At 35.0% G+C, this 15,713-nt stretch overlaps 2 protein-coding genes across 3 annotated transcripts in view; one reads left to right on the top strand and one right to left on the bottom strand.

The window, feature by feature from the left end:
- Positions 1–15,713, top strand: part of Cog5 (component of oligomeric golgi complex 5) — a 288,970-nt gene that overhangs the window by 71,657 nt on the left and 201,600 nt on the right. The gene's annotated exons all lie outside the window — the stretch shown is intronic.
- Positions 1,729–8,631, bottom strand: Gpr22 (G protein-coupled receptor 22). Of its 2 annotated transcripts, XM_034514298.2 has the most exons (3): positions 8,200–8,631; positions 6,276–7,268; positions 1,730–4,736 (listed from the first exon to the last, which is right to left on the bottom strand). In XM_034514298.2, the coding sequence occupies exons 2-3, from the start codon at positions 6,311–6,313 to the stop codon at positions 3,413–3,415; spliced, it is 1,362 nt and encodes a 453-aa protein (XP_034370189.1). In that variant the 5' UTR covers positions 6,314–7,268; positions 8,200–8,631; the 3' UTR covers positions 1,730–3,412. The 2 variants fall into 2 exon arrangements, with proteins under 2 accessions (XP_034370190.1, XP_034370189.1); XM_034514299.2 differs by lacking the exon at positions 6,276–7,268 and having other exon boundaries at positions 1,729–4,736; positions 8,200–8,599.

Genomic DNA, 15,713 nt, shown 5'->3' with positions numbered 1-15,713 from the left:
GACTTAATGTAATGGTTTCAGTTCAAATGCAGTCACATTAAAATATTCCATAAACCACCTTTAGGACATGTGTATATGAAATAGATGAAACTTGTAATTAGAATTAGACCCTTCTTTAAGTTATTTCATTAAATGTGTACAGGTGTTTGAAAATACTGCAGTAACCTGTGGCACTCCATCCCAAGCATTCCTCATAAGCAGTGCTTGAGGTATACCTTGATTTTGGATTCTTACATTCCTGGGGCTCATGACCTTTTTTTCTGTAATTCAACATTTCTGACATAATGCTTGTGTATGGCAGAAATTTACAGGCCAATTGAATTCCACAACCTAAATATATAACCACAAAATGTAATAAAATTAAAAAATGTTTTTGACCTTGAAATATGGCCTCAAAATTACTGTGTGTAATAAAATTCTAATAACTATTTTCTTAAATTTTATTTTTACTCTTGAGTATGATTTAACAATTTTTTTTTTTTTATTCAGAGTATGTGTATGCACACATGCTCAAGTACCAAACTATACTTTTGAAGGTTAGAGGGCCGCTCTGTGGTATTGTTTCTCTTCTACCTTTATGTGAGTTCCAGGAATTAAACTCTGGTTGCCAGTCTTACCTGTCTGGCTGGAGAAGTCCCAGTTTTAAACCTGGAGAAATGAGATTTTATTGTAGTTTTTCTTTTTCTTTTTGAGATAGAAAAATCTGATCACTTACGTGAATATGACTAACATTATGAAATATACAATACAGCCTTTTAAAAAGCATAATTGTGAAGAATTAAACTTCACAATAGGATTGAACATCTTTTTTTGTGGAGTAATAAATTTTTTAGATTGGCAAACAAAACAAAAAAGATGATACAGATTTTCATAAGAGCTCCTGCTTAGCATAGCTGACTCAACTAACTGAAGATGTTAGCATCTATATCTGAAAGCACAGTTTGGAAGCACATGGATATAAAAATAGAATTGTAGGAAACAGTCCATACCAAGTTCCCTCCTGCCTCTATTGCATTTGCAAAAAGAGTTTTCATTATAAAAGAAAAAATTAGCAAAAATGTTCTTGGGTGAAAAATTACTAGTGAAAAAAGGAGGGGAAAAAAAAACCCACCAAAGCAGAAGACACCCGAGGAAAACAATGCTTTGTTTTTTCACTAGAGTATAAGTCAGTGAAAACTTGAGGTCAGCTAAACTCTCCTTTACCAAGAGGTCAGCGGTCACAGACATTTATGTATTTTCTTCTGCACTGCTTTTTACACGTTCTCTACTATTTAGCACATTAAAAGCTACTTGAGGTTTTAGGCAAGGTGTACACAGGTACAGATTTTGTTTGTTGTAAGTCAGTAGATATAACTTTGAAGACCAATGAACAGATAGCCGCTCACAGGGCGAAGTTACAATGTTTGCTCTTTTTTTCCTAATTCAGAAGGTCAGAATACTTGAAACCTATTAGGCTAACAGGGCAGAAATTAGCTTCTATACGAAAGTCTTTAGAATGCTTATAAACCTCATGATTTAAAATACTGAAAACACAGTAAAGGGTTTTCATAACACAACTCTATAAGCAGTCTAGGTTTTAAAATTAAGATTTTATAAATCTAGGTGTTAGTATTTTAACTTATGTTTGGAAGTCCAGGTACAAAATACATTAAATATTGTAATTAAGATTTTAGAATATATTGTAGGCCAAATGTATTTATTGAGTGAAAAAATTCTTAACACCATTAAGTCTTAATTTTAGGTTTCAAAAATAAATTTTATTTGATTATGCTACAATTTATCAAACTGCAGCATTTTTTAAATTTCATAAAGCAGAAGGAAAGTGGGCCTTTGCCAAGTTTTGACACTCATATTATAATCAGAAATGAATCAGTTTAATTTTCCAGAAACCTTAGTGATTTCAAGCTCCTGTATCACACTCATTTCCCCAGGGACTAGGCTAGTCAGTAAAGTTGATTAGATGAATCTTACCTTTGTATAAAAAGTGATGTATACTGAGTTGTTTAACATGAGCTTTTAAATTTAAAAAGTATGTTACTTCATTAGTGAATATAGTATTTAAAATATAGAATAATTATTGTTAAGCTATCCAGTTACATATAGCAGGTACTTACCTATTTTAAATAAGTTGTTGCTAAGTTTTGGTATTACTATGCATTGCCAGATTATTATAACAAGTAAGAAATTATTGTTTGCTATGAAAATAGCTATCTATAATTACAATCTATAATTACAAGGAACAATCATTTTTTAACAAGAAGTGAGGATTTAAGAGAAAAATATTGAAGTTACATGGTGGTGGGACAGAAATGTTACACAGTTCATTATTGGTTTAATCTCCTGGAGACTGGAAACAGAGCTGCTGTATTTTGAAGGCTGAAGAGGAATGTTGTATAAATTCTGCCTCACATAAGTTGCTATGTATCCAAAATTAGAAACATCTGGCTTTGTTAGGCTTTTCTACAGTGACAGAAATGGTCTTCATCTTCTGCTCAGCCTTCCAATTTGCATGGTTAATGTCTTGTATACAAAATAGTAGAGTTAAGTGAAGAATTACTTTATTGCAGCTTTTTAAGACCAGTGTTTTCTTTTAGCCTAGGACATTTGGTGTAGGATTAGGCAAAATGAGGACAGAGGAATAAGGCTGGTGTTACTGTGGCTTTCTTCCCTCCCTTTATTGTTGGTTCATTTGTATTATAGGCATTATCACTCTTGTAATAGAATTCAATCTCTTTTCTTTTTATAGTAAACTTGAATTTTAAAATTTCCCTATTTTGGTATGTATATACAGGGTTTATTTATTCATTGTCTCATGGTTTTGAAATACTAATATAGCCTATATTTCCTACATTCAAAAGAAATAAAGTTTATATGTAGTTCATTATTTTGTTGTTAAAATGTTATAACAAGTCAGTCATATCAGAAACATAGCATAGTGGTACAGAAAGTCTTGCTTTGATTTTTTTTTTGAGACTATAATTTTTTGTGTTAAATACTTTATGCAACTTGTCATCATATAAATATATCTGTAGTTTGTGGCTTAGAAATAATAGACTTCATACATTGTCTTTAAAAACGTAGATGCCTCTGTCAGTTACATTTTAAGGTTATACACTGTTTTAAGGCTACATATTTATTCTTTAGAAAATATGACTTACATGGATATCTTCTGATGGACATAATATTGACAAAATATACACATGGTATTACTTTTTAACAAACTTCCATGCAACAAATACATTAAATAATGAAGAAATTGAATATATATGACCTAATCTAATTGACATTCACATTGAAAATTTACAACATAACCAATACCCAGAATGTTTTCTCTTACATTTGGCAGTAATTCATTTTTACAATTTAAATTTAAAACTCTTCTGAATGTATTTGGTGAAGCTGAGACTTTTCTCTAGTCGGTGACAACCTGAGGTACTAAACATTTCTCTCTTATTTCACTGTCTTCATAGGTTACCTTTTTGTTTCTTTTAGGATCTATCCATGAGTTGTGTATTACAGCATTATTAGGCATGGGATCAGCTTCAACTATGGAAACAACTCGCTTTTTCATCTTACTTTTTAAGACCTTTTGAAATTTTTGTCTGGTGAATGCATACAAGAGAGGATGGAATATAGTTGTTCCATAAGCCATGACTAGAAAACACAATCTTAGTTTTACTAAAAGGTCACTTGGGCCTAAACATAAAATGGTGGTATTTAAAACAGAAATTGGTGTCCAACAGAGAAGAAATGTAGAAATAATCAATAATGACATTTTGAAGACTCTTTTCTGCCTTTCTCGTCGTTCCCGGTGGCGTTTCACAGCTCGCCGGAGGGCAATTATTACAGAAACTGAAGTTCTCACACCAAATACAACATTCCTCCCACCACTGCTTTGTGACATGTCTGTGGTCTCATGTGTGGCTAGAGAGATTGTCTTTTTCTTCCGAGCTTTCTTCTTCTGTCCTGTTGAGAATCTAGTGCCTATCCGGATATTAAGAGCCTGAAGTATCTTGGTGTATGTGATCAGCATGACTATAACTGTGAAGAAGAAGATGGGGATCTGAACCAGAAGGTGATAGTACATCCCAAGCTCAGTATAGTACTCACTTGTACTGACACACAGCAGTGTCTTGTTTTCCCATGTATTTCCACTTTGAAGACTGAAAAAATTTACTTCAATGAAGGGAATCAGGAATGAGAAGAAAGAAAAAATCCAAATGGATGTCATTAGCATTACAGCTCTGCCCATTGTCAGAATTCTGTTTGCAGGTTTTACAGAGATGTCGTATCTGTCCAGAGTAATAGCAAAAACGTTGATAGCTGTCGAAACACTTGCAAAGGACACACAGGCTTCATGGAAACAGCAGATGAGAGCAGTGTTACTCTCCAGTGAGAGCAGAAGGATCACTATAGTTAGAGGAATACATCCCACACAAATTATTACATCAAGCACATGGAGATTCATTGTAATAATGTTACTGACAGAGTTGATTAAGTTGGATTTCATGCAGTAAAGTACCAATACGGTAAGGTTGCTGCCAAGTCCCAGCACAATTTCTAACATGAGAAATCCAGTGAGAGACACTTGAAAGCTTAATGGGTATGACAGTGGTTGGTACATATTGGTGTCGATGTCATCAATGTCATCTCGCACCGTGACGTTTGATTCAGACTGCATGTTGATTTCCAGAACAGGAGAAAAACACATTCTTTTGGAACAGTTGGTGTTTCCCCTAGAAAATAAAATAGAATATTTGATGTTTGGCAGTTTAAGTGATATACAAGACATGATATTCTTTGTAAACAACAAAATATCTCTTTATCATGTTCTTAGTTTAAGTTTTTTTTATTTTGCAAAAATAAAAATGCAAAATGTAGAATTGGAAAACATCAGGGCTTCATTGTTTTTGGTGTAAAGGGAAATTGTTCTATTTTTGAAGAAATAATCATATGGGGATTGTTCCTCTGTAGTGCAGATCACTATCTGTACAATAAGGGTTTACTTCACTGGGAATAACCGAAGTGTTCATTTTTCAGAGACAGTGCTTCTGAATAAGACGATTTCTCAGGGTGCAAACCTAATTCTCCTGCAATGCTTTTAAGATTGCATTTAAAACAGTGTTGTGAGTGGATGGAGTGTGAATGCCGTCTTAATGTGCTCTAGCCTGATTAGTGCAGGTGTAATTATCCCTGTGAGATTCTAAATGAAGGGACCAGTGTTCATTTGAAAGGATAAATGCCACACAGCACTAACTCGTTCTCACTGTCTTACCACTGTTCTAGTGACACTTGAGCTGATTGTCTAAGATGTCAATAGTGTGGACTTTGGGGTTATTTCCAAAGAAAGAGGCAAATGATGGGCCTTTTGTTTGTCATGGTATATATGCCCACTACATTTTACAATAGACTTACAGAAATTTGGGGGGGGGGGAAAGATATTATGCTAAAGTAAAAAGCCCCAAGCTTAGTAAAAAGCAATCTTGTGGCTGATTATTTTGTGGCCACACCCTCTTGTTTGTTGTAGAAAGAGGAAACTAAAATTTCATATGTATTAAGAAGTAGATGCTTTTGAAGGGGTTTTAAAGACTGTATTCAGTTCTTCTGCTTAAACAATTTGTGGGGTAGAAAAATGAAATTAAAAAAATATTCTGAAGTCCATCTTTGAAGAAGCTTTTAAGTTACACGTTACCTGTGAAATAAATATTTTCTTCACATCAGTCAGTGAATAATTTTGAAGAAAAGTTCTAAAATAAACAGTTTTGACTGATTCATGGAAATACGTAGTTTAGGAGTTTAGATATCTGATTTTCTGACCTGAAATGTCTGCAGTGAGGTTATTCAGCTTAACATATGAATTCATATATCCAAGTATATTTCACACTGCAGGTATAGCATTTGAACAGCAAAATACTTCATTTTAAAGTATAAAAATTAATGTTTTCTAAAATTTACAGTGACATTTAAATTGATGTTACCTTTGACAGCCTTATGCATTTTATTAATATTTCAGAAACATAAGACATTAATTTCATTTTAGTTGGAATAGATATCGCCAGGTACATATTTATCATATAAAATGGCTCAGCTGACTGAAATCTCATATAAATACGCAATTTTAAGAGAACTAAATTTTCTGAAATGGCAGGCTGAACATCAGGTCTTTGTTTTGTCACATCACATTTATAATTAAATAAAGCACACTTGTCAAGTACAACAGCAATGATAGAAAACATCTGTTTTCTTCTGGGGGCTCCATGCAGCTTCTGACCTACCTGTGTGATGTTGCTTTATGGGCCTTTTGGCTCACCATGGTAGTTTTTCACAAATTGATACATGATGTCATTGACAATTTTGACATGAATTTTTTTCCTGGTAACAGTGGAGTAGCTGTGTTTTATTTCTTGTCTGGTAGGAATTCATTCATTTGCTATTTGAGTACTTCAATTGTATGAATTGTGAGATTTAGTTGGCTAATGGATTTCTAAAGAACAACACATCATTTTCAGACAAATGAAACTTCATCAAATGATAGAAATTGCATTTTCTTTTTCAAGAAATACAAGTTTGTGTCCCTTTATTTTCCAGAATACGTGAAAATAGAAAAGGAAACATAACGTTTCTAGCTTCTACAGTGCATTTAGATATCCATTTGTTTTCAGGCTGTTTCTGCAGCAGTTCTCATTATTTTGAAATGATTTCTTGATCACATAATTTGCTTTATATTATAAATCCAGTACATGCTCTTTTGATAAAACCCATCTGCTATTTAATTCGGTTTGTTCTCATTAGAAGAGGATGCATAATTGGTCATAAAGCTCAGATGGAAAAATCTATTAGTCATACCAATTGATATGAATATCTAAATAGTGCAGAGAACATTCGCTAAAGCTTCATTCTGCTTGCTGGTACGTCATGGCATTCTCTCTCCTGTCTGAAGTTTTTGCTTTACTGTCTCTTCCAGAATCAGTAGTGTCCATAATTCTGCTGTATTAAAGTGTGAGAGATCTTCCCTTTAAAACCAGTTGGTCTTCAGGCTTTTACAGTTCTATTTGTTTCTTTTCGTGGTTATTCTGTGTAGCATCGTCTTGGGATGCTGTCAGCTTGTTCAGTTCCAGCACAGCTAATCTGAGGCTTTAACTCCTTAGTGTCTTAAAATCATGTGTTACAAGAATATCTAGTAGTTTGTGGTTCAGAGAGCTAGGGAGCCTCTCAGTCAGCTGCATTCTTCAGATTGTCAGGTGTGTATACTGAATTAGTTGTGGGCCCTTGTGAAAAAGGCAAAAAAATGATTAAGGAATAGGTATCCTAATAATTTTGAATTAATTACAAGTTACTTTAGTTAAAGAAAATTAAGCCATGTAGCATTTGTTCGTCAAATAAGCAAACTGTACTGTTATAGGCATAGCTATAGTCATAAAATGAGGCTTCTTCAAATAAAATCTCTTTTCCAAAATAAAAATGGCACTATGTTACCTTATTGAGCAGCAGAATTAGCATTGAAATATATCCATGAGGAAGACTTGTAATTTAAAAATAAGTTCTCTTCTCTTGGAATCGATCTTGAATGGTCAGAGATTATGAACAGTTAGTATTCAGTAAACATACTGCCATTTCCCCCTTGGTAATAAATTTAACATTTCCCGCATGCTGGGAAATGTTGCAGCTTGCTTAATTATTAGCACATAGTTTGAACTTTAACGCATTAAAACAGATTCAGTGATAAGACACTATAAATTTCTTTTGATGAATTGCTCAGGTGGGTGAAAAATGGTAGTTAAAAAAATCTTAACTGCATATTAAATAATTTTCAGTAAGCATGTCCAATTATAATCTTAACATAAAACAGCCAAAGAGTAAACTGGGTTCTTATAAGAAATATAAATGTTCTTTTAGCACTTGAGAAATGCTATATTAATGACATTAAGAATATTTGCTATATCTGAAGAGACTTAAGAGCTGATGTTTTTGGAGTTCATCATAGAGAACAGAACAGAATGTTTTCTAACAGTGCACCCTAAAAATTACATTTAAAATGCATTATGTCTTAAAAGCAATCAATTTAAAAATTACATATTTACCAATAAGTAGAGGTAGATAATCAAACTCTTAAAAATTTAGGCTAAAAATTCCAAGTAATTTTGCCCCACTCTGCTGTTTCAAAAGCAGCTATCTACTATAATAAGGAGCACATCTTACCTCTGCTAGAGATTTGACGAGTTCCTGATGTAGTTGAAGCATTTCCAGTTTTGATTGATTCATTCTGTTGATTTGAAAGTACAGGGCTGGGGAAGAGGGTTATAAAAATCTCTTCCGAACGACCTTAGTGAGAATGTATCTGGACTGTGCCATTGTTTCAGCAGCCCTGCTAATGTATACAATGTGGAGTGCTGCTTCCCGCTGCAGCAGCCTCTCACTCTTCTTACTGTGCAGTCAATAAGCATTTGAAAATCCGTAATGAAAGTAATTTAGCATACTGAAGGCTTCTTGTCTCCAGAGACAGCATTCAGATCCAGGCTTTCGGAAAAGGAAGGGCACTGCTCTGGAGAGGGAAGCCTGCTCCAAGCAGCTTTTGCAGAGTGACAGCCTACCTTGTCGCTTCTCCCCACTGCAGAGAGATGCAGTGCATTCACTAATTTTGATTGGCCAGTTGTATTGGCTTAAACTGCTTCATATGTATGGAAGGGGTGTCCCCCCCAACGGCTTTATATAAGGATGCTGTTTTAAAAGCCTAAGTTTTAAAACTGGTTGTTTGTTGCTCTTACATAGAATATGAGTAAATTAGTCTTTTAAAAATGTGTATTTGGTTCTGCCTCATTGATCCCCAATGCTAAACATTAAGAAAATAGTTTTTCTCTTTTTTGTTGTGTTTCTGTTTTTGTTTTGTGTATGTGTGTGTTGGGGAGGTTCCATCATAAAAACAATATATTTTTAAGTCTGGGTAACTGGACTGTGTTAGTAGCTGTGTGTGCTTTGGGTTGAGGTTCTTTGTTCTACAGATAGAAAACCCTGCATCTTTACAGTGAACCAGGTTTGATTTTTCAACTAGTTTGTTTGCATCCAAGTCATTTCTTTGTATTCTACATTGTAACCATTTTACTGTTACTTACTGACTTCAGTGTTCATTCACTCAGATATTCCGCCATTTCATTCATTTGTTATGTTACTGATCACATTGATTTAAGGTGATTATATCACAAAACAGTTGTAAACATTCCATTGCTTGCATAATGGTAGAGCATGAATATGAGTAATTTTTTTCACTTGTGGACATGGTAATCTCAGTCCACACCTGTGCTGATATTTTTATGTATATGTGTGTACTGACCATTTGCTATTAATATTTTATCTCACTGGGCTATTTCTATTTTTAACATGGGCATATTTCTTGGTGGATTGATCTTTCTTAAATATTGTATATGTTGATTGCTAATTCTGCTGACAAATGTGGCAAAGAAAAATGTATGTATTCTCGTAGGCTATAAAGCCAAACTATTTTAAGATGTTTGTTAAAAATAACAAGAATGATATAAAAATAAAATACATTAATTTAAAATTAAATTTCTATCAATTGTTAGTAATTTTAAGTACATTTCTCCTCTTGTTAATGAGGTGCATACCTTTTTTTTAGGTGGAAATATATGTAGTAACCAGATTATTTTTAAAATTACCTTTCTGCATGTATATGTGTGCATCTGCCGTGGTACACATGCCATGGTCAGAGGACACTTTGCAGGAATTGGTTCTTTCTTTTCACCACTTGGATTCTGGGACAGGAACTCAGACAATAGACTATTTTCTTAATGTGTGGCATTGGGAATCAATGAGCCAGAACCAAATACACATTTTTAAAAGACTAATTACCCATTGAGCCAAAGAGGAACATGGTACTGATGGCTGTATTATTAGAGTATTAATCATCACTTATTTCTAGTAGTAGGAATAGTATTGAGTTTTCAAAATGTTGTCTCCTAGATTTCTAAAAATTTGTCACTAGAATATTTTTTATAATTTAAAAAAAGTAATATGCACTTTTATAATCTTTTATGGCTAGTGTTGAAGTTTTATTGGGGAATAGCTGATGAGTACATGGGTTTGAATTATATTCTTTAGAAATTGAAAGTAATGTGGATTTTTATTGTGAGTTTTGAAAAATTCCTGCATAGCTTTGTGTCATGAGGTTTTGGTAATGCTAAAAATGAAAATGTTGGGCTACTTATTATTCGTGCGTTTTCAAAGGAAAGGATCTTGCAAGAATGACAGATATGTTAAAGATAGATGATACAAAAATGTTATTTTAAACTAAAAACTACAGTCAGAGGGAACATGTTACCATCACTTAGTTGAGAATTAATGGAATATGGAAATTATTAACATAATAATTTATATAGTGTTCTTCTGTTAGAGAGTTAAGTGTTTGCTTAGGCTATTGTCAAAATATCTTGATCAAGTAGAAGAAATAAAGGCAAAAAGAAATCTATTGATTTCCCGAGGTGTGGTTATGTTGTATCAATCTGTTAGAGCCCTGGGAACCTATTTTTTGAGCTAGTGTGCCTGTCTTTTTGAAAAATTATGAAAGTCTATGATTTTATCACTGTTTGATCTAAGTTCACTCCCTGCTTATTAGCTATTCAAATTTTGTAATTTAAGCAATGGTATAGCTGTTTAAGGATATTTTTGTGATTTTAAATGAGATGACTTTTCTAAGTTACAGTCAGGTTATTTTGAGAAACTATATCTAAGTTTTCTGTAAGTAATAATTATAGCAAAAAAGCTCAAGTCTGGACATTTCTATGCAATCCCTGTGTAACTGAGTTATGATTAAAGGCACATGAGAAACCACAAATAACAGTTTTTAAAATACAATACTTGGTCTAATATTTTTGGTTTATTAAATTCACAAATGAGTTTAGTACATATATGTTACTAAAATTTTCACAAGGTAATTTTAAAATCCCCTGGTTTTAACAACAACAACAACAACAACAACTACTACTACTACTAAACACTAGATTAAGAATTGGATTAAAAAACTGGGTGTTATGGCACACTCTTCAACCCAGCACTCAGGAAGCAAAGGCAGGTGGATCTCTGAGTTTGAGGCCAGCCTGGTTTACAAAGTGAGTTCCAGCACAGCCAGGGCCACACAGAGAAACCCTGTCTGGAGAAAAAATAGATTACATTATTTTTATGAAAAATTACATATGTTAGAGTTTACGAAGATTCTGTTTCCATGGTAACAGTTTTTTTTTTCACACTTGTGCACTTAATACAAGTATTCAGATAAAATACTAATTTTGAGAAATGCTGCAGCTGGTGACTTAAATAAAATTTTAAATTACAAAATAATTTCATAGCTTAATTTTTTACCTTATGAACTAGAGATATAATTTGCTTTTTCCAATGATAACTGAGCAGCATATGTGAATCTAACCCTGAAATACAGTTCAAAATTGTTTTCCAGAAGTTATATATTCCTTTTTAGTTATAAATATTTTTATTGTATATCTGTTTTAATTCCTAAAAGTTTGTGGCCAGTTTTGATACTATACTTTTGACGAGTTTATAAATAAAAAATTAAATTTATGAAATCTTTTAATTAACTGTATCTGAAAATATTTGGGAAAAGAAGTATAAATGTAAAGGTAATTTCTAACTGCGAAAAACTACACTTTAAACTTTACAAAGAGTGCTTTTCCAAAGACTACTTAACATGCTTAACTCTAGTTATAACTCAACTCAAGGAACTCAAGGAAGAAATTTTTATTTGGCTTCTCAACTTGAAATTTCTTATACAACAAATACTTTGTCAGGAAAATAAAAATGGGCCATCCTTTGAGACCTCAGTCCAGGACTGAAAGAATACTATGATTTATTATCTGTACGAGAACAATTGAAAACAAATTATATTGGAACAGGGCATACTTCAGAACTGCATTCTTACAATAGGCAGTAAACCTGTCTCCTATCTTTCCATACCTGACCTAAATTAAGGACACACACACACACACACACACACACACATTTAATTAATTAATTAATTTTGCATGCAGTTTTCTGTTTGCATGTAGGCTAGAAGAGGGCACCAGATCTCATGGTTGTGAGCCACTATGTGGTTGCTGGGAATTGAACTCAGGATGTCTGGAAGAGCAGACAGTGTTCTTAACCACTGAGCCATCTCTCTATCCCAGGGTATATTTTTTTGATTCTTCTTTTATTTTATTCTTCTCTCGTACATTCTATCCTAACCGCGGTTTCCCTCCCAGGTCCCCTCACTCCAGACCAACTCCTCCTCCCTTTTGGGGAGGGGGAAAGGGGCAAAGGAAGGAATGGGGAGGGGAGATTGAGAGAGACACAGAGAGATGGCTCAGTGTTTAAGTGTAATTAACTCGTTCTTCAGAGGATCTGAGGTGCCTTACTTCTAGGCACCTTCATGATAACTAGCAACTGTCTGTACCTCCTGTCCCACAAAATCCAACATCCTTTTCTGGCCTTTGTGGGCATAACACTCATGTGGTAAAGACATACAGGCAGACAAAACTTCCATTCATATAAAAATTAATAAATTAAAAAATATATAGTTACCAAGGACACCCCCCCCCCCCGTGTGTGTGTGTGTGTGTTCACTGAGCCATCTTTCTAGCTCCTGTTGATGATTTTAACCAGACTTAAAAATAGGTGTTTGTTGTTTCTTCATTGGATTTTCTTTTCTGTTGCTTTCTGTTCTTTGCATAATCTGCCTACTGTAAGGTATTATACAGAATCAAATTCATTTCCACCTTGAGGCTAAATCAATTTGAGCAACTGGATTATATATTTAACAAAACTATGTCAGGGTTTGTTTTCTTTGCTGTCTTTGAAGTCTCATATTCTGTTGAGTAACATAATTGCATGACTGCTTGTGATCCAGTTGCCTTATTATAGAAACTAGTTAGTATATACTGCTTTTATCAGAAAGCTGCCATTCTCTGTGCCTAGAGTCGGATGGCAGGAGAGTTCTCTTGTAGGTTGTCACTCTGCTAGAGGTTCCCAAACATGCATTGTCCTCCTTGTATCATTGCAAGCATTTCCCAGAAATCCTGTGATGTTATATCTATGGATATATGTCTACCTGCCTCTGCTTTCTTGTATCTGATTAGGGATATTACCTTAGTGAAGTCCTGCTAGTGTTTGGATTTTTGTTATAGAGAATTTGTGGAAAACTTGGGGAAAATTGACAAGAGTATTAATCTTAGGAGCATAGTGTCTGTTTATTTTCATGTGTTCATCTGTGGCTTAGTTTGTTAATATTTTGTTGTATATATTTTGCTGGGTTTGTACTTTATTATTATATTTTTAATGCTATCAAAGCAATACCTAATTATTATTATTATTATTTTTTAAATCTAATTCCTTGTTGCTAGGGTACATGACAGCAGTCATATGTGATATTTGGTCTTTGTGGTGATTTGAATGAGTTGGCCCCCATAGTAGGCTCATAGGGAATTAGGAGGTGTGACCTTGGAGGAAATGTATCACTGGAAGTGGGGTTTGAGGTTTTCAATGCTCAAGCTTAGCTCAGTGCCTGTCTCTTTTCCTGCTGCCTGCTGGCCTGCTGGGCCAGATGTAGAACTCTGACTCTTTCTCCAGCACAGAGTCTTTCTGCATGCTGCCATGCTTCCCACCATGATGACAATGGACTAAACCTCTGAACTGTAAGCCAGTACCAATTTAAAAAAAATTTTTTTTTTTTTTTATAAGAGTAGCTGTGGTCATGGTGTCTCTTCATAGCAATAGAAACCCCTAGGTAAAACAATCTTGTATCCTATAACTTTACTAAATTCTTCTGCTAATCTTAGAGGTTTTGAAATGAATTACATACTTTTTTGTATATAGACAGTAATGTCTGCTCATAGAGATAGTAAGTTTGCTTCTCCTCAAAACATATATATCATATTTATTTATCTCTCAGCATCTCTAATATTAGATTGGATAGGACTGTATTTGGCTGAAGCAGTCTACTAGGAGTCGTGAGCATCCCTGAGTCTTCTTGCAGAATTTGACAGGCATGCAAGCTCTGACTGCTCTTTATCTGGTCTCTTTCCCAGGGATAGCCTCCCTTAAGGGATGAAGTCATGACTGCAGACAAAGAGCAGATGGATAGACTTGCTCTGCTTGTTCTGAAAATGATCCATTTCCAACTTTGATGTTCTTCAGCTGTGCTAGAAACTCTCATGATACAGAGCTTCAAGCAAGAGCCCTAGGGTAGAGGGCCATGTAGGGCAAGGTGAATGTCAGCAATACTGTACTAAAACTAGGCTTTGTATCATGGAGGATAAAATCCTGTTTCTTAGAACCAGCATCATATACATTCTGCTTGCATCTGTAAAACAGATAAGCACTGTGGCTCAAAAGTTGAATGAATACCATCCTAGACCCTTGGCAAATTTGTGCAAGGACATGGAACTGACAAAGGTAAAGCTTTCTGCCCAAGAAAGAACAGAACTTCTGTGGGTTTCTTGGTGCTCTAAAGTCCCATGAGGTTCAGAGGCAAATCCTGTAAGGTAAGGACATTGTAGAGAATAAATCTAAAACTACTGCCCTCCCTGCTAATGAATTCTTAAGCAGTGAAAGATGCAGTGACTAAAGAAGCTGCTAGAATGGAACTTTGGCTGTTGCTCATTCCCTGTGCTTGGAAGGAAGAACAATGTTAGTTCATGAGTGAGGCAGTGTGCTGCAGGGACAAGGGATAGTGCTCACGAGAGCTGCAGTGTGGGTGGATGGGTGGCAGCAGTGGGGGTGTAGACCTGAGTCCTTTACATTTGTTTGTTGAGCAGTTGCCTTGGGATTTGGTCCAGATGTTCTTTGTGCCTGCAGCTGGGGTTCCTTTCTCTCCTCGTACTCCAAACTCTGCCGCTTAAAGAAAAGCCCAGTGGGAGGAGCCTCCTGAAGTAGAAAGTTCAGGGGTAGAGGAGGCAGGTGTGAGGAGCCACCCTGGTGTGAGGAGCCAAAGGGGAAGGAAAACCTTCCCATGCCACTGCTCTTCCCTGCAAGCTTCCCACTCCTCATGCCTCTGCTCAAGGAGTAATGTAGTCTCCTAGAGGCTCTGGTTACAGTTGCTTTGTTTGTCTGTTCAGTTTCTTTTTCTGTGATTTGCAGTGGGGAGCAAAGGCTTAAATTCAAAGAAGCAGACTTGTGGGTGAGGACTTTGGATCTACTCTTTGCTGTTGCTCTGGTCCCCTTTGCTAGATGGATATTTAATATTGTGGTTTTGATGGTCTTGTATACTTTCAGATTTTAAAGGTGACTCTCACATTTGTGGTTTGCTGCATGCCAAGAGGGGTTAAAAAAAAAAAAAAAAAAACAATAGAAAGAAATGAAATTAGCTTGTTAAAAGGCCTAGTAGCCAACTGCTGGAGAACTCAGGCTATTTCCCAGTACAGCAGTGCCACCTGCCTGACCCAGCTACTAAGTGCACCCTCCCTCCTCATCTCCCTCCTTCCTTCTCTCCATCCCATCTCCCTTTCTCAACATTTTAGTGCTGTACTTAGAATCTTACACAGAGTAGGCAAGTGTCCTATCATTGAACTGTGTATTGTAAAACTCTCTTATTTGTGATGGTTTCATTATGTTGGTCACACTGGTTTGTAACTTTTAGCACTAACGTTTCACACAAGTTTTGTTTGTTGTCCTATTAAGAACTAAAGCAGGCTTTTTTTTGCCATGGCAGACAA

Source organism: Arvicanthis niloticus, chromosome 11 (assembly GCF_011762505.2).
Source record: "Arvicanthis niloticus isolate mArvNil1 chromosome 11, mArvNil1.pat.X, whole genome shotgun sequence".
Lineage (NCBI taxonomy): Eukaryota > Metazoa > Chordata > Mammalia > Rodentia > Muridae > Arvicanthis > Arvicanthis niloticus.
This window is presented reverse-complemented; position numbering and strand designations above follow the sequence as displayed.

What these genes read in the sequence shown, in the direction of transcription:
- Gpr22 (XM_034514298.2), bottom strand. Translation starts at nt 6,313, where the DNA reads ATGGTGAGCCAAAAGGCCCATAAAGCAACATCACACAG. An exon ending in CATAAAGCAACATCACACAG is followed by an intron (nt 4,737 to 6,275) that starts GTAGGTCAGAAG and finishes TTTATTTTCTAG; the next exon opens with GGGAAACACCAACTGTTCCA.